A 20,405-nucleotide genomic window follows, 5' to 3' on the forward strand; every position below is an offset into this window, starting at 1 on the left:
GATATTTTAATTTCACGTATAATCCTAAATTAAAATTCACTACAAGAGCTTTCATACACACGTTAGTATTAAAAAATCTCACAGATGGCGCTGTTTTAAATAGTATGTATATTTCTGTCTCATTCTTTGCTGGCTTCATCCTACACATTTTTGTATTTGTGTCTCTTACCTGTCGTTTTTTCCGTTGCATCCGGTTTGAAATCACAACGAATCTAAAGAAGTTTTCACTTCAAAAAAATATGTTGGTAATCGTTGTTGGATGTGCGTAAAAGACTGTTTCTTCAGCTATTTTATCCGCAGGGCGCGTTCTCCGGTGACTTCTGGCGGAGTTGAATACCGAAGGCCGGAGAGAAGTGTGTCGTGGGGCGCTGGCGGAGCACGAATACACACGCCGATGTTAGAACCCTTGGCCGACAACTCCAATAGAAGACAATACGGTATGGGCGTCGTTGGAAGATTTTTCCGGTGAGTTGATCCGTAATAATTAATTCGCTGTCTTTGTATTTGATTTGCTCGAGTCGAAATCAAAATCAAAAAAATTTTAATCAACATAAATGAGAGTACATACTACTTCTTGAACGTCAAAAAGAACTACGGCCAATTCACAAAAACTAGCTCCGTCCTGAGAAGAACTGGCAAGAAACTCAGCGGACATGTCTTTTTTTTTTTTAATAATATATTACATATATTTATTAATATTAATTTTTACAATGAGTATTATAACGTAATAATTATTACAATATTGAAATGCCCGGAGCGAGCAACTCATTCCCACTTTGTGCAATCTTCTAGATAATCATTGACTTTATAGTAAGCTTTATTGCACAGATGTTCTTTAATAGTTTTCTTAAGCCTATGTATATGTAGATTCTGAACATCTTGTGGGATTTTGTTGTACAGGCGCACAGACAACAGTCGAATCTCTTTAATGTGGATTCGGTGATAGGGAGCTAACTGTTTATAATTAATTTCAATTTTGAATTTTCTCGTAAACTGGAAGCATTGATTTCGAAATTAATTGCGTAATTTAGAAATCAACGCCTCAGGAATCATGCTGAAAATTTCATTAAACAACTATTCGTTTAATTTGTTTTTTTATTGTTCTAAGTCGGCACCTAAGCTTACTTACCTGGTGCTAAGTGAATATCAGTCTAAGTTTCAACTGTCTAATAGCTATCAAACTGAAACGGCTTTGACTTCAGAAATAAGCACCCAAAACTAATACTATGACCAAAAAAAAAACGCGGTATTTGTACCGTAAAAGTATTTTTACGTATCACTACATAGTATAAAACAAAGTCGCTTTCTCTGTCCCTATATCTGTCTGTCCTTATGTATGCTTAAATCTTTAAAACTACGCAACGGATTTTGATGCGGTTTTTTTAATGGATAGAGTGATTAAAGAGGAAGGTTTTTATGTATAATGACATCCATTAAATAGTGGAGAAATCAATAATAAATTACAGTTTCCGAAGCGAAGCGAGGGCGGGTCGCGCTAGTTATTTAATAACTTGTTTTAGCTTCTGTGTGTGTTCATTAAAGAGTATTTTAATTAAATTTTCATTCCGTTTCACAATATGAAAGTTGGTATTTTTTATTATTGAAGTAGCTATGGGAAACTGGGCAATTGAATGGCTCGTAACAAATAACAAATTTAGGCTCTTGTTACTTTGTTTGAGATACATTTTGTTGAGCAACGAGTGGAAAAACAAAATTATATTAATGCGTGAAATTATATTTGGTTCGCGTAATATTGAACATGAATATTGAAACATGAATTATAAAAAAATTCGAAAAATATTTTCATCATCATCATTATTATCAGCTCACAGTACTCCATTGCTGGACATAGGCCTCACCAAATCACAAAAATATTTTGCCGGTGTTTAAAAAAAATTTAAGAAAATTTGAAAATCCTTTAGGTGTCAAAACACCTTTAATGTTTCATCGAAAATAATTGCAATATTTTTAAGACTATTGTAAGGTTTTACGTGATTCATAAATTCCGAATAATGTAGTAAAGCACTCAAAGATATTTTATGTGCACCGTCAAATGTCATATACAATTTTCAATGTGATATTAAGGTTAGCGAAGGAGTACAAGGGGACCGGTCGATATCGCGACTAGACTAAGCGAGTACCTATCGTACTTTTTATTTTTTTATTTTACCTATGCTGATAGCCTTGAGAGGCCTATGTCAGCGTTACCTTAGCGTGTAGGTGAGCTCTCGGGGCTCAAACCGGAGATGTTGCTAACACTGGCCCTAGTAAGAGCAGTGCTTCGCAGAATCTACCACCGGATCGGAAACGCGACCCACTAAGAAGATCCGGCGAGAAACTCAGCGGGTACTGTCTATGGGTTAATTTACTTGCCGAACCTTGCGTCGCAAGTGCACAAGTACACAAATTTTCTTTGTTTCATATACGTCATAATCGATTTTTTATTAAAAATCGATGAATTCATCTGAATAATACATCAAAGCTTTAATTATCGCCTACTAACGTTTCATATAGAAGCATATTAAATTCGAACTAACGTTTAAAACGTCGATTCAGTCAGGTCATCGAACTCGTTTTGATCGCAAATATTGGTATCCACGTTCGAACTTTAGAAATTAATATAGTCATAGGAGAAATTACTTAAACAGTGATTGCCTAGTGAATTTCGTTACTTATTATACATATTTTCGTTATTGTTGTACATTATGTACGAACAAATTTTTACTGGTGGTAGGGCCTCTTGTGAGTCCGCGCGGGTGGGTACCACCACCCTGCCTATTTTCTGCCGTGAAGCAGTAATGCGTTTCGGTTTGAAGGGTGGGGCAGCCGTTGTAACTATACTGAAACCTTAGAACTTATATCTCGAGGTGGGTGGCGCATTTACGTTGTGGATGTCTATGTGCTCCAGTAACCACTTAACACCAGGTGGGCTGTGAGCTCGTCCACCCATGTAAGAAATAAAAAAATAAATTGTATTTAGTATTTAATCCGTTTATTCGTAGTAAGTAGGGCATGTTGTAATCTTGCATTCATGCATTATTTCTGCCGCGTACCAACATTAAGCTTCCGTTTGAAGGTCGAGACAGCTGTTAAGGCAATGGATATTTCGATCTCATATCTCAAAGTGACCTGGGCTTTCACGTCATGAAAATCTATGAGCTTCAATAGCCACTACACTGTGACTACGCCAGGTGGGCTTTGAATCCGTTCCTTCGTCTACGCAATAAATAAAAATAAAAAAAAATAAAAAACCATCGGACCTACTTTTGTTGAGTTCAGAAAACACATTTACAAAGTCGCTCTCAATAAAACGATTTAACACCGACACTCAAAACTGTAACATAATGCCGAGCCATTTAAATCATAATACCAAAACCTTTCATTTTGCGTAGCTAATTACCGAACGAAACGACTTCATTCACGTCGTGCCAATTATATTGCCTAATTGGGTGCCAAATTAAATTTACAATGAACAATTCCGTGTACTTGTATTACGGAAGCCGTAGGTAACTTGAATTTTTCATTTCGTCGCCTGCAATGACTTCTTGCAAACAAACAGCTGTAATACAATTGCCTGAGAGTGTTGAATATTTCAAAATATTCCTCCCATGCACTGCAATATGAATTAACTTTTGACAAATTAATCAAAATTAGTTAAATCATGCGTTTTTGGCATTATCGGTAATTTTCGTGATGCATTCGTAGTGTGTGATGTAATTATGCTGAGGTAAGCAAATACGTGCCTAAAACGAGTTCACAAATGACTTTTCAGTTGTATAGTGTGTCACTAATAACTAGGTAATTAAATTATCTACTCACACAGGTTAACATAGTCTGTTAAAGATCTTGTTGAAAGCTAACGTTATGGTTTGTAATGAAACGAATCCCAATCCTCAATCGTGAATGAATCAGGATTGGCCGAGACGAAACCTGTTTGATATTGCAGAAGAAAATTGCTTTCACTGGTGGTAGGACCTCTTGGGAGTCCGCACGGGTAGGTATCACCACCCCGCCTATTTCCGCCGTGAAGCAGTAATGCGTTTCGTTTCGAAGGGTGGGATAGCCGTTGTAACTATACTGAGACCTTAGAACTTATATCTCGAGGTGGGTGGCGCGTTTACGTTGTAGATGTCTATGGGCTCCAGTAACCACTTAACACCAGGTGGGCTGTGAGCTCGTCTACCCAACTAAGCAATAAAAATAAAATAAAAAATAAAGAGCGAGATGGGCAGACTTTTCATGATGCGCATGCAGTGCGACGTCATGCCGCGCGCTTATTTACAAACACTACACAAGCGCAACGTGTGAATGTGTTGAACGCGAGCTACATGGTATGCGAAGTGGGGGGTGTTAGGTTTTATTTTCTTTACGGAATTTATTGATTCGGTCGCCGCGCTCAAAGCGCGCGATAAAAGCTTATGTAATAGCTTAAAAATACTTTAAAAAGAGCAATAGCGTCGTTCAGTTTTTAGATATAGATAGTGCCCGTTCTCCCAGTTATCCGAGTTCGTTGATCTTTTTCAAAGGAGAAATTTTATGATAAATTACTTGTCATTTTGTTAGCGCTTACCCTACGTCTACATGAGAATGGTAACAGATGTATGCGAACAATGCTAGACGATGACCATCGGTCGACGACACGGCTTTGTGACAATATCGACCCGTCGCGTAATTGTTGGATAGCCCGCTGAACAGGAATTCTTTGAGTGCCCTCCTCGATAGAACTTGCACATTCATGATTGTTTTTTTCATGTCTTATGCCAACCATTATGCAGTACAGTTGAGATGCATTTGTCTTATCCTTTGAACTGAGGCGTATGAACGCTTCGAGGTATAAATAGGCAAGATGTAAGTAACTACTTACCCTTGAATGCTCAGAATACGCGCTACCACCAGGAAATTTAATACACAGTGTCATTATTTTACATATTATTTAGCACAGCTTATTATAGCTTAGTTTAGCTTATATATATTAACACTAGTTTACTATTTTGCAATATGTATGTAAATTCGAATGCAAATAAAAATCGATACAATTCGAAGAGCTTTTTAAAAATATAAATTTTTAAATGTTTCGGAACAAAATACTCTGAGGCAGAGTGATTTATTCATAAATTATTAAAAACCCTTTTTAATTTAACACTTCATTGTCAAGATGTAGCCAAGTAAGGGTGAAGAAATGCCAACTTTTTTCATTAACGCTACCAGAATATAATGAGTCTCACTTACCACAGAGGTAGGATTAAAGATAGCGCTGCAAAATAACGGGACCAGCTTGATTCTGTACTTCACCTGCGTCCCCTATATATCTTGTTTACGAGAACTTCCATTTTAAACTTGCCGTAATGGGTTTTTGAATTAATACCCCGTGGATATGACGAGGGATGTAATTTATGATGCGACGCGCTATTTACCGATTTCCCTCAGTACATTCATGCCTTTGTGGGCGTTCAGTTTCATTAATGCTTTGTTTGGAATTCGGTGTTCAATTATATTAATAAATAGTGGTTTCTACACTGACTGTATTGGTATTTTTTAAATATATTAACATTCAATAGAACATAACAACAAAATAAGCATTCTTATTGTTTTTGGAATATTTAGTTTGGGATGTGAAAAATTCTCCGGTTTTATTGAAGTGGAATTTCGAGATCTGTTACGCTTATTAATGGATTTCTTTTAAATTAACAAAAAAACGTATAGTATTTTTTAGCATCTTTATTTAACGTTTTTGCTATTTTCTAATATAAGGAGTGATGCTCGAACTAAGTCAAAAGTATTTTACCAAGATATATTTTACCTCTGAGAATATTCGGTAAGAAACTTTCTCTTTTCCGTATCTTAAATTTTCAGAAAATTAAAAATATACTGAATATGTTAAAATCGGCTGTAAAATGATTATCATCAATATAATTTTAACAGGAAATTGAAAGATAGAATATATTCCTCTTGGAGATAAAACCCTCAGAACTAATATTGTTGTTTTTTTTATACCGATTCGATGTCCATTGTTTGAATATAAATTTCACGCTACCTCGGTTTTATTAATAGTTAAATCCGAAATCGAAAAAGCAACTTAGCTTTATATTTTGAAACGCTAAAACAACGAACTATAATATTTACAGAAGGGTCATTGAGAACATTTACGATGATCCTTTTTGTGTTATGTAAAAACTGCTACTGAATCAACGTTCTACACGATATGCTGTCATAACCATAAAATAGCTGATTATAGTAATTGAAAATTTTGATTACCAAGCCAAATATCTAAGTTTAAAACGTTATTTGTAGACTTGCCTAGACAATTTTCACATTTAGTTTCAAAATTAGCACCGATTCATGATTAAACGAAGACTACAAATTTTTCGGGAGTTCATCTAAGGTCAGAAGGTAAAGACGATTTTGGCAGAATAAAAAAAAAAGATCTAACACATTTCAGACGATCCCTTCGCAAATCAATGACGCATCATGAAGAAGTGGCTCGACAGTTAGACGAGTTAACTGACTACCGGCCTTACTTCACGTGGTGGGTGAGCACAGTGCAGACCCTGGTCTTGTTGCTGTCATTGCTGTGTTATGGTTTCGGGCCAGTCGGCTTCGGAAGGCACACGCACTCTGGACAGGTGTTGGTCAAGAGTTTGAGTTTACAGCAGGTGAGTGAGATTATTTAATCTCTATACATAAAAATGAATTGCTGTTCGTTAGTCTCGCTAAAACTCGAGAACGGCTCAACCGATTTGACTAAATTTGGTCTTGAATTATTAGTGGAAGTCCAGAGAAGGTTTAAAGAGTAGATAAATATGAAAATGCTCGGAATTAAATTAAAATAACAATTTTGTTTTTCCTTTGATGTGTCCCCCGTCGGACGGATTCCTTTTGTTTGTTTTAAGTTTATTTTATAAAAAAGCTTAGGTCTTTTATTTATCGATTGAGGCACTACGAAGTCTATCGGGTCAGCTAGTTTAGCGATAAAATTGTAATTAATACTTTGCATACCTTACGGAGTCGTTTGCGTCTACGACTTTTTCTATTCATGTCACTTATTCTGTATATAACATCTGTTAAATATCTACTACCAAATTGGCGACCTAATGTATCTATTGTCTAGGTTCCCAATGGGTTTCAGTTAGCAATCCACAGTATAGTTAATGGCATTAGCAATTTTTACAATTCAGCTTGGTGTACTTACTTATTTGAATAATTCTTTTCCGTTGTTCGTTGGGTTTCTGGGATATACACTAACTTCACTCTAAGGATTTGGTTTCCAAAACATTTGCAATAAATTGAGCATACTTTTGTTACACTTCACTAAGTATTCGTCGGTGAATAAAAAAATCTTTAGCTCTATACCTTCAACCCGCTGCTCGGCGTTTACGACTTGGAAAAATCATTTCAAAGTTTGTTCAGTGAGTTCAGATCAATAAATAAGAATGGCTTGGGTTTAACACAAATTTTCATTATACACACTAGACGGAAAATTTGTTCAAACCTTTAATAATGTTTTATTTATTTATTTATTGCTTAGACGGGTGGACGAGCTCACAGCCCACCTGGTGTTAGGTAGTTACTGGAGCCCATAGACATCTACAACGTAAATGCGCCACCCACCTTGAGATTTAAATTCTAAGGTCTCAAGTATAGTTACGACGGCTGCCCTACCCTTCAAACCGAAACGCATTACTGCTTCATGGCAGAAATAGGCAGGTTGGTGGTACCTACCCGCGCGGACTCACAAGAGATCCTACCACCAGTAAAAACCAGTAATGTATAATAGTAAGCTTTGAGTTTTAAGATGCTTAATAATAGAGAGTACTGGTATGGGTACTTACAAATGTAGTTTATTTGGATTACTTCTTAAAAAATATTATTATATTATTAATGCCAAAGGGAAATGAAATAAATCATCTATAGACTAAAGGCACAGACATACTCGTATCAATCCGATTATGTGGCGGTTTGAATTCTGGGTAGGTGCCAATATTTTTTTGGAAAATATTATCCATAAAATATGTATGTATTTACGAAGGTCTTCCATTATGAAGGAATAACAAGATAAAATAAAATCAACAAATTTTGCGCAATGGTTATATTGTATTGGTATTGGATGCCTGTATAGTAGATACCGCTATCGCGCCTATTTTCTTTTGCCGAACACCAACGCGTTTGGACTCAACGGTTAGAATAGTCTACAAGACTCTGAAACAAAATAGAGACATTTACCTCACATCTCGAGACGTTCATTTCAGGTGTTTTCATGAGAATACATAAAATATCTTCTCGTGTTTTTATATTTGTATCTTAGTTCTCTAATTTAATTTTTATAATAGTATTGCCGTCTTCTATAGAGAATATCACTTCGCATACATTCTTTGATGTGGCAAAGCTTTCAGACGAAACACGTTTGTCCAGATTTAATGTCTGGGTAAGCGCTCGGGACTCGAGTTTACACCTTCAGAGGTTTATGTGAATGTATAACTCGATAGAAAACCACAGTTACTTTCCTATCTCTTAGCTGAAAAACAAATTAAAATATAGTTTTTTTTTTAATTAATAAAAATGATACTTTGTTATTTTAAAAAGAATGTAAATTAGGCAATAACTAAGATGTAGATTGCTAGATAATAAAATAATGAAAACCATAGAAGCACATTCTAACCTACCCAATACCTATTTATTACAGCATATAATAAATAGGAAATGATGACGTAGACTGGTAATTACGAAACATGAAATGAAATTGCAATAGTGTGCTAGAATCTCTGCACAAAATAAGAGTATTAGCGGACCGAGATGTAGGTCACATAGGCTTTGTGGGTCGTTCCTTTGTCTTGTTTTTGCTGCTTAGCGGAGTCTTTCGTAATGTCCCATCTTTTAGAAACGAATGACCGCAAAAGGTTCGCCTACTCATGTTATTTTGAGGTCAACGCTCTTTTACGACTTCTATTGACTTTTAGAAGGGTTTTACTCCGTGTTTAGAGTTGATAAATGACTAATTCTTGTGTTTGGGTGCGTATCTATTTTAATATTAAATGTTATGGTTGTCTAAAATGTTGGTATTGTCCTTTTTGCGTTAGATTTATATGTCTATAATGTACTATTAAAACTGCTTTCAGCTTTCGTGCTGTATGCCATTGCGTACATCACGAAAAACTACTGGGTAGTTTACAGTCTTCTTTTTTCTAGTTTCGATATGATTCGATCGAATCTATATCTGTATATATAAAAATGAATTGCTGTTCGTTAGTCTCGCTAAAACTCGAGAACGGCTGGACCGATTTGGCTAATTTGGGTCTTGAATTATTGGTAAAAGTCTAGAGAAGGTTAAAAAGGTAGATAAATATGAAAATGCTCGGAATTAAATAAAAATAACAATTTTGTTTTCCCTTTGACGTGTCCCCGTCGGACGGATTCCTTTTGTTTGTTTTAAGTTTATTTTATACAAAAGGTTTAGGTCTTTTATTTATCGATTGAAGCACTACGAAGTCTGACCTAGTTAAATATAAAACTATAAGTTTATGACGGCGCGTTCCTTGGTTGTTTCTGGTGGTGGAGCGTATCATTGGTCTATTATGCAAAAAAACCGCTTGGTTTGGCAAAATTTAGTTGGATTTAAATCGATAATATCATCATCAGTGTGTAGACGTCCACTAATATATATAGGTGTTTCCCAAAGCTTACTATAACAACCGATTCTATGCTGCCTGTAATCGACAAGTCATCCTTCCAACTTTGCTGTAAACTCCGTAAGCTCCGTCTTCCAACGTGCGGTCACCTAGAGCATCAAAAATAACCCGCAATAATCAATTCCAGGTTGAATGGGAAGAGCCAGCTTCATTTTGGTTGGGGCCAAGGGCAGCGGACTTGATACACTTGGGGGCGAAGTTCGCTCCGTGCATGAGGCGAGATGCAAGGATAGCAAGGGCCATAGCGGCATCGGCGAGAAGAGAACGGGACACTGCGTGTTGCATACGTAACGATGATTCAGGCTGTGTCCAATCATCAAAGGCTGACTGTTCGGTAAGATTTCGAAGTTGCAAAGTGTATTATCTATAAGCGTACGGACAATTTCGGTCAGTTATAACTTGCTTGATTTAGAAAAAAAAAAGAAAAAAAAAGGTGATATCTGAAATCGTCCCATTTTCTTTTTTGAAAAGGTCCTGGTCGTGTTTGCCAAGGTAAAGTGATTAATTCATAAAAAATACAATCGATATAACTTTTTCACAGTATACGGAAACGAAGTTAACAGTAAAAAAATTTTTGGCAGTTCATGGTTAGTTCAAAGATACCTTAACATTTATATTAATATAACTCCAACTAAAATGATCATCACCAAATAATATTTTGAAAAACAAAAAAATATATATAGACTTTATTCTAATTAAGGTGATTTTCACTTATATCCGCTATCAGACTCAGGTTGTGACTTATGTCTTCCAGTACGCAAGAAGCTGGAATAACGGGAAAACTAATATAGCATTATTTTATAGCAACTATCTAATCACAATAAAAATAAAACATGATTACTGCTATTGTTAAAAAGTAATATAATTTATGTTTTAAAATTCAGTATTTTAGTTTGTATTTACATAAATATTGTTCAAGGTTCGCGCTTATTAAAAATATAATATTACTTACGTACGCTTATTTCATGATTAAGTTCTGAATTAATAATTTATATTTTATACATGCTAATAACCAGATAAGAGGATTAATACCAAAGGTAAGGAATTAATTTGTAACGCGGCTTATTCATTTCGAATCTGACACGTTTTAACGTTATTAAATTTCATTTCAGAATACAATATCTACATGGAAAAAATGGTCTTCGGGAGAATCGGGACCCGGGGGACGGATATCAGGGTCCGTTTGTGGTTTAGATCCAAAGTAAGTAAATTCATTGATTTTTTTATTTTTTATTGCTTAGGTGGGTGAATGACCTCACAGCCCACCTGGTGTTAAGTGGTTACTGGAGCCCATACACAGCTACAACGTAAATGCGCCATCCACCTTGAGATATAAGTTCTAAGGTCTCAGTATAGTTACAACGGCTGCCCCACCCTTTAAGCCGAAAGGCGTTACTGCTTCATGGCAGAAATAGGCAGAGTGGTGGTACGCATCCGTGCGGACTTACTAGAGGTCCTACCACCAGTGAAAAAAGAGAGATAACGGAAATATATTGGTGGTAGGGAGTGCCATAAGATCACACATATTCTTATTAATTTTGTGTACGATGAGATTGACTCTAAAGAGTAAGATTCTAAAAAAACAGTAACCTATGACTCATGAATTTATTATTGATTTCTCCACTATTTAATGGATGTTATTATACATATAAACCTTCCTCTTCAATCACTCTATCTATTAAAAAAGCCGCATCAAAATCCATTGCGTAGTTTTAAAGATTTAAGCATACATAGGGATATAGGGACAGAGAAAGCAACTTTGTTTTATACTATGTAGTGAAACGACGTATTCTTACAATTTTTAAAATTTTTCAGATTTTGCGAGGCCCCTCGGTCAATAGCACCTCACGAATGGCCAGATGACATCACGAAATGGCCGATTTGTCGCAAGTCGGTGCTGGACGGATCGGCGGCAGCTGGACGGGCCGGACACGCGGCGGAGCACATGGCCTGCGAAGTCATAGGTCATCCGTGTTGTATAGGAGTGCACGGACAATGCGTGATCACGACCAGGGAGCATTGCGACTTTGTCAAGGGATATTTTCACGAAGAGGCCTCACTTTGCTCGCAGGTTTGATTTTTACCATCGATAAATCCTTGTTAGGTATCTTATAAAAGCGTTTCTCAAATTTGTATCCTAAGGATTTGTAAGACGAAGAGGCCTCACTTTGCTCGCAGGTTTGTTTTTTTACCATCGATAACTCTTTATTAGGTATCTTATAAAAGCGTTTCTCAAATTTGTGTCCTAAGGATTTGTAAGACGAAGAGGCCTCAGTTTGCTCGCAGGTTTGGTTTTTACCATCTATAACTCTTTGTTAGGTATCTTATAAAAGCGTTTCTCAAATTTGTGTCCTAAGGATTTGTAAGACGAAGAGGCCACACTTTGCTCGCAGGTTTGGTTTTACCATCGATAACTCTTTGTTAGGTATCTTATAAAAGCGTTTCTCAAATTCGTATCCTAAGGATTTGTAAGACGAAGAGCCCTCACTGTGCTCGCAGGTTTGTTTTTTATCGTCGATAGCTCTTTGTTAAGTATCTCATAAAAGCGTTTCTCAAATTTGTATCCTAAGGATTTGTAAGACGAAGAATCCTCACTGTGCTCGCAGGTTTGTTTTTTACCATCGATAACTCTTTGTTAGGTATCTTATAAAAGCGTTTCTCAAATTTGTATCCTAAGGATTTGTAAGACGATGAGGCCTTACTGTGCTCGCAGATTTGGTTTTTACCATCGATAACTCTTTGTTAGGTATCTTATAAAAGCGTTTCTCAAATTTGTATCCTAAGGATTTGTAAGAAATACTTTTCGTATGTGTTAGCTATTTCAAGATTTATTGGAAACCTTTGTGGAGTAATAGATGATTTTAGCAAAAAAATACCTTCAATCAACTATTACACAATATGATTGAATAGTTCCTTCTATGTTCAGACAGTTACATGTGAGTTTAATAATTATTTATCATTAAATAGCAAGTAATAATCACTTGTTTACATTATTTCTAAAAAAATAGACGAGTTCATAGCTAACATGGAGAAGTGATTACTTCCCAGAGATATAGTGTGAATACTGTTAGTATATTAAGACTTTAGGTCTAAGTCTCACTTGTATTGTAATAATAGCTGTTACTATTATTACATTTCAAGTTGTATTGCATTATTGCTTCACGGTAAAAACAGGGAAGGCAGTGATACTCAACGGCACGGTCTAATACCAATAACTACACAAATCGATTAAATACAGTTTTGACTTTTATTATACGATGTCATTCATTCATTGTGGAAGCCGGTGATCAAGACGTGTTTGGTATGTATTTATTTCGAACAAATCGATACCTGCCATTAGATTTAGTACACAATATGAGTATATCCAAATATTTTAATAAGTAGGCCACAAATACAATAGTGAGGTAAGAAAATCCACGTTAATAGTAACTAACATCTATCATTAATGGTTAATTTTCGTTATTCGTAAAATATACTTTTAAGGGTTTATTCGGCGCAAGAGATCATGACTAATACGAGGCTAATTGGTTGGAAAACTAGTGTTGCCGTGAAAACATCTGAATAGTATTGTAGCGTACGAAGCTTCTACCCTTATTACTGGAACACATGAATAATTTGGGACAGAAGATGGTGGAGTCAACTGATGCAGACTGATTCTACGCGCTACCACTAGTAAAATTAAAGATACTTGAGGAGAGGATGTTGTTGCTATAGTAATGCAATGACAGCCACAATAGGCGACCCGAGTTGCTAACTCGTATGACCCGATAGACAGCCGATTAGATTTATAAGCATTGGCTCTTCACAAATCTGCTTAATGCATAAAACTGTAAATGTTTCAGGTATCGTGTCTCGACGATGTTTGCGGAATGTTACCGTTCATGAGAAGAAGACGTCCAGATCAACTGTATAGAGCGTGGACGTCTTTATTCGTACATGCTGGTCTCTTGCATTTGGCTGCGACGCTGGCGTTGCAGTGGCTCTTTATGAGAGACATGGAGAAAATGGCTGGCCCAGTTCGGATGGCTGTGATATATTTGGGCAGTGGCGTTGCTGGGAACATGGCCTCAGCGATATTTGAACCGTATAGAGCAGAGGTAGGGATTAAACCGTTAAAGGGCCATCTAATCGCGATTTCCGAGGATATTTGCATCTGCATTAGGCTTATTTTAAATTTGAAAGTTGCATAAAATATTTAACTTCGATAGTGCTCCTGAAGAGATTATTAATTTTTTTTTTGAATTCACCAAAAACTAAATAAATATCATTTAAAAAATTCATTGTTAGTAGAACATTAAAGTATGTGCCTGTTATCCATTTTCTCCCTACAAAAAACTGTTTTGGGCACAATTGTTAAATCTTCGTTACTTAGTCCTATACGTTTTCTTTATCTTCTCATTAGACAGCGCATACATAGCGCATCTCACATAAATTTAAGTGAAATCCGTAATGTACGTAGTATTAATATAGTTCTGATAAATTAGACAACAATAAACTGTTTGAATTAAAACTTATTAAGTTTTGTTTTTCATTGCAGGTGGGGCCGGCTGGTTCCCATTTCGGGCTGTTGGCATGTTTAATAGTAGAAGTTATCGGAGCTTGGCCAATACTCAAACATCCCAGGCGAGCTCTGCTCAAATTAATGGGACTCGCGTTTGCGTTGTTTCTATTAGGACTTCTGCCATGGATAGACAATTTCGCTCACGTTTTCGGTTTCGTGTTCGGATTCCTGCTAGCGTACGCCTTATTACCGTTCATAATATTCGGTCCGTACGAGCGGAGAAGGAAAATAGTGTTGGTGTGGGTGTGTCTTATATCGGCGGTGGCTATGCTGTGCGCTTTGGTGGCTTTGTTCTACGCGGCGCCGGCGTACGAGTGCGCGGCGTGCGCTTACTTCACGTGTCTCCCGTTCGCGCCGGACATGTGCGCGTCGCAGGATGTGCGCGTGCGTCAGATGGACGGGGTATGACGGCGGTCGGCCCGGGCGCCCCTGCCGCCGCCGCCCCCCCGCCCCGCCGCCGCGCCCTGCCCCGCCCCGCACTGCGCCGCGTCCACGCCTCGCGCACACATACACACATCCCACGAAATATGTAAACTGAAATATCAATTTTCGCACTGACATTACTCGTGGGCAAACAGACGTCGTTCTCCGCGGTCATCTTTGAAAGACTTCACTGATCCAGAGCACCTTAACACGGGTGCATATTGTACGTTCGCGCTTGTCCATGTTTATATGTATATATTATCTTTCTTACTCTCATGTCAGAACAGATTATGCGATCTGTCGAAATCCAATTTCCTTTGTTTAGTACATAAAAATAGTATAACTACCCAGATTACTCTCCAAAATGCGTTGATAACTTAGCCAAACGTCATGGACGTGCAATATGCGCCAGAGGTTAAAACGTTTTTCAACGATTGACGAGTCATTATCCCAATAAAATATAGTGCGTTTGTCAAATCAAGTGTGATAGTCGCTCGTGAAAAAAATGCTCTAAGCTCAGGTGCTCACTGTGCGTGTTTCGTACCACGGCTGCTAATTATCACGGAAAATAACGACAAATTAGCGGCGTGACATCAAAGTAAAATAAAACTATCACAAAATGTGCGTAACATCGCGTCTTTGTTAAAAAGTCAATGCTTTTGGAGTCGTTACCGCAATATGTGGTGTCGAAAAACATTCATAAATTTAATATTCCTGTTTTTTTATTTATTTCAACCTACCCTCGTTTCGTATTTTTGCAATAACGTTATTAGTGGCACTTTTTAAGCTCGTTTAGTCACGATTTGTGACATTTTAAATCCTCTCACTAGTAAAAACCTATGCAAATATTTATACAATACATCAGTGGGTCTTTCACGAATTTTATACGTGCGTGATTGACTTTAGCTGCATGATAATACATTGTTAGAGAGTACAAGTACTGTATGTAGTTCGGAAACAAATTTTAAAGTACAACTACTACATTGATAAATTCAATTATCGTGAGGCATGAAAGAAAATGTATCGATAAAATAACTGGTGTGAGCCGAAATCGAATAAAATGTATGTGTTGTTGCGTGTTTCAATTTATTATATATCACAATCGCATTCGTGTGAGTGAGCTAGTCGTGATCTATTATTCAATTAATAAACGATTGATTAAATCGATATTTGTAAAATGATTTGATATTATGTATTTTTAATGTGCTAAATCAACCTTGAGTAATGTATTTATTTAGCGGATGCGACGATTATAATATTGTAAATATTCTGTAATATAAACGAGAAAAGTATTTAACATTTATAAGTGAGTTTGTATTTACGTATGTAAGTAATGAGTGCGTAAATTACGTTGCACATTTTGTGACACTCAAAACGGGTTAAGGGAATTCATATAGAGTCCCTTCTTTATTTCGCGGTAATGTCGTGTTTTATGTAATTAACACCACAGTTGAAACAATATAAATTTTATTGTTGTAGCGGCATAAACAATTCTAAGTAATTATATTACATTAGTTATTAAACACATATAAATTATTTTTACGTTTTAAATTTTCGGCGGTAAAAAGGTCCCGTGTCACAGACTATATTCTTTTTCCCACATCTCGTGCGTTCCGGCTTACGCATCATAAAAATGTGCGTTCATAAACGCCACAGGGTAAAAGGAATACAAATAATAGAGATATTTGAAATAATGATGACTGATATCAACGTTCCGTTAAATAGCCTTAAATTTCTGAATACAGCATCGAAATTGGTTATGAAAATACCGAGCAAATAACATTTTAGAGGTTAATAGAAAAGTCGGTGCGTATAAAAACATCTTGTTATCTCTTTCGCACCGTCTCAAGGTCTCAAGCCTCATTGTGCATATTATTTTCATTAAACAACCATCCTATCATCATCTTTAAAACGTTTAGAACATAGTAATTTATAAATTTCATAAAAATATATATATTTTTATACAAGGAGATAGTAGATACAATGTGTTCAGAAAGGTTTATTACAGTTCAACGATTGAGAAGTACGTATATCCAAATCTTTTCAGAAACACATCTATTACTAAGAATAATCATTTTCTGTTTTGTATTTTCATCAAATTTAAAGAAGGGAACTCTTTATTTGATGACGTCATATCGTCATGGTTAAGACCAACGGTGTGTTCGTATCGAGCGATGCGGTTGCGCCAGTGATTAAGTCCGATTTTTTTTCCTACCTAAGTCTTGAGAGGCTATGTTAGCGTAACCCGGCGAGTGAGCTCACGGTGCTCAAACTTGACGTTGTTGCTAACAAGAACCCTAGTAAAAGCCGTGCTTCGCAGAATCTATCACCGGATCGGAAACGCGACCCACTGAGAAAATCCGGCGGGAAACTCAGTGGGCCGTGTCTGTGGGCTAGTTTACTCGCCGAGCACTTCGTCGAAAGCGGCGGGTTCGACAAGAACGATGACCGGTGAAAATCCGAGACGCAAGTACCGATATTTTTAAGAATGTACATGTACCTACGCGTGTTCGCGAATGACTTCCTCGACGAAGAATTAATATAGTGCAATAAAAATAAAACTAAGAAAAAACATTTTTTTTCTTCTAATTTATTGATAGTTAGATATTGTGAAATTGCATCGTTAGTATCACCAACCTCCGTATTTCTGTCGTTACAGCATACAACTGACACTTAAACTACATTAACCTATAGCTTCTTATAGCAGAATATTTCTCCGTATCTTTATTACACTAGATATGTTTAAATTAGAACGCGAATGACGTCATCACAGGACATGACATACTTTGAAACCAGAAGGCATGGAGGCTTCGTGTGGGCACGCAATACCTACGCCTTAACAAAACAAGTAATGTATGTTATAAAAGACTTAGTGACATTGACTAATGCAAAAGGAATTTCTTTCGGATGCTAAACTTTTTTTTAAATATGCTTTAATAAGCAGGCCCATAATACATCCTTGATTGATTAGGGAAAGAACCTATTATATGTTGCTGTGTTTTATATACTGCGTAATTTAAAAACAGAATTTCCATTTATACCGTATTTTGTGTCACAATATGTTCACGTAAAAGTGTCAAATATTAGTTTATTACTAATAATGTATATAGCATGATAAACAAATATATTTTCACGTATTATGTTCAGAGTATATGAACGAATTCATTCTTATGTATAAGTAACATTTGATAATTTGATTTCGTCAATTTATATTATATTCTAGCTATTATCATCAAGTCTGCGTAGTATTATATGGTTATGTTATTTTATAATATGCTAGTTGTAATCTAAAAAAAAAATAAAGTTAGGTATGTTTATTTTACTACAGAACGTTAGGGCGGTTTTTCGTGGTTTATAACGAATTTAAATTAATAGTCGCATGCGTATTATGTATTATCATTGTTACGATAAAGAAATGTAAATATACTAAAAAAAATATATCGAAATACATTTGTAAATTTTACTTTCGGAAGAGAAGGTTAATCGAGAACCAATTTTGAATCTTTCACAGGTTAAGAGTTTGAAATTTCATGACACCGTCGTGATGAAATCAACAGAAATAAATTGTACAAGCATGGTAAAAACCATATGGTCGTGAAAAAAAAAACGGATGACTAAAAAGTATATATTAATATATGAAAAAAAAAACTGTATTCTTTCCATTACATTTGCGAAGAACCAATCATATAATGTAACAGTAACAAATATATTTTAGCATTTTATTCGGTGTTTGGGAGTCGTAGACTTGATTAAAAATATTTTTGTGGCTTAATTCATCGTAATTTTTTTTGTTAGGATTGTTTCGAATATATCGTAAATAATAAATTGGGAAATAATGAAACCGAAATTATTGTTATCTTGATAATTTTTATTTATTTTAATATTCAATCGTGTTTTTTTAATTATTTATATCAAATCTAGAATTTTCATTTCAGTTTCAGTAATAAAATTTTGAGAGATATTAAGATTAATGGGGGTAAATTTAGATAATTTAATTTCTCGTTGTCACAATACAAGTACAAAATAATTGTTTGTTGTAAACTAAATTGGATGATGGGTGTATTAGTTTTATATTGTATTATATCATCAATAATCATCACATAAAATTGAAGCTCAAACACAACTGTTAATATTATTCTATTATCTTTAAGATGAGTATTTTAATTTCAATTAAGAAATTGTAATAATTATGATTGTTCAAATTATATTTTGTGAATATGAAGAGAGTAAGAATGAACGTGTCAAATACAAAAAATTCTCACAAATGTTCGAGGTCAAGTGAGAGTTACCCGCTGTAGCTGTCCACGGGCTCTGATAATGCTATTGCTATGAAGTAATGCCAACACCAATTAGTAATAGGCTCAAATGTTGTTTACCTCAATTTCTACTCATATCATTAGTACGATCGCACCTCCCGCCACCAGAGCTGAGTTCATCCATACTAACTAGAACGGCTACGTTTATCCACAATATGTTTCTGGAGATTCTTTTTGCCACAAACCACTCGGCTCTAGAATTAAGTTCCCTACACTGTGTTTCTCAAGTGTTATAAAAAGTCTTATATAAAGCGAGGGCTTAACAATGGAGATTAACTCAGCGGCAGCAGAGATTTGTCTTGACTTGACGTTGCTAATGTCTATGAGGTACAGCAACCACGCATCACTAGGTCCTGCGAATGCTCGTATATATACGAAAGCAATAAAAAAAGATAAAACGATTGTAAAGATATTGGACTTGATATTGTCCGAGAAAATGACCTCAATCACACATTATTCAGACAAAGATACATTTAATGTTCACAAAATAAAGTTCACTACATATTGCGTTATTATTCCATTTAGAATAATACATTGTACATTTTTTTTGTTAGGATACATTTCTTAATGTTATTTAATTGTAATACAATTAAATACAATACCAAAATTTACGCATGTTTGTAACCTCGAAATAATATAAATAATTACATATTAAATAAACTTAATATTTGATAGAAATACCATTATGATTTACTTATGAAAAAAAAACGAATAAAGCTTTGGTGGCGATTTTTTTACGGCGATAATAAAATGCGACACGGTCACCCTGCGACTTTAGAACTTAAATTCAATTCAAAATTCAAATTGAATGTTGTTGAATGTCACTTGTTGAATGTCAAAATATAAATAACGATGTTAACTCTATCACCGGTTCCAAAAAAAGCCACAGTTCTGAGAAGAACCGGCGAAACAAACTCAACGGAGTTAGGCCAAACTTTTTCAACAGTGAAATGACTATAGTTTCAAAGATTGTGTCTCGATTAATAATTCTTTGAAGTCCAGTGAAGTTTTTCTCGAAGTGCCCTTGCGGCCGGCGGCTCGGCGGACTGTCAGAATTTAAATCTAAGACAAAAATTAACATAAATGTACATTGTGAACATACAACTTATTATAACACTTAATATTAAGGTAAAGTAATCTTATTGTAACTAGCATTAATCGAACAAGAAACCTTATTATCATAATATCAAGGTGTTTTATTTAGTACTAGCTGACCCGGCAGACTTCGTAGTGCCTCAATCGAGAAATAAAAGACCTAAGCTTTTGTATAAAATAAACTTAAAACAAACAAAAGGAGTCCGTCCGACCGGGGACACATCAAAGGAAAAACAAAATTGTTATTTTTATTTAATTCCGAGCATTTTCATATTTTTATCTACCTTTTAAACCTCCCCGGGACTTCCACAAATAATTCAAGACCAA

General features: G+C 35.6%; 1 protein-coding gene across 1 annotated transcript in view; it reads left to right on the forward strand.

The window, feature by feature from the left end:
* rho-5 (rhomboid-5) overlaps positions 1 to 20,169 on the forward strand; it is a 186,443-nt gene extending 166,274 nt beyond the window's left edge. The window contains exons 5-12 of the mRNA XM_089734090.1: positions 301 to 465; positions 6,440 to 6,653; positions 9,811 to 10,017; positions 10,700 to 10,720; positions 10,796 to 10,884; positions 11,499 to 11,754; positions 13,526 to 13,780; positions 14,221 to 20,169. Coding sequence (XP_089590216.1) covers positions 301 to 465; positions 6,440 to 6,653; positions 9,811 to 10,017; positions 10,700 to 10,720; positions 10,796 to 10,884; positions 11,499 to 11,754; positions 13,526 to 13,780; positions 14,221 to 14,652 — 1,639 coding nt within the window. The 3' untranslated portion in view covers positions 14,653 to 20,169. The remainder of the gene's footprint in view (positions 1 to 300; positions 466 to 6,439; positions 6,654 to 9,810; positions 10,018 to 10,699; positions 10,721 to 10,795; positions 10,885 to 11,498; positions 11,755 to 13,525; positions 13,781 to 14,220) is intronic.
* Positions 20,170 to 20,405: the final 236 nt, after the last annotated feature.

This window comes from Bombyx mandarina, chromosome 17 (assembly GCF_030267445.1).
Source record: "Bombyx mandarina strain Sakado chromosome 17, ASM3026744v2".
NCBI lineage: Eukaryota > Metazoa > Arthropoda > Insecta > Lepidoptera > Bombycidae > Bombyx > Bombyx mandarina.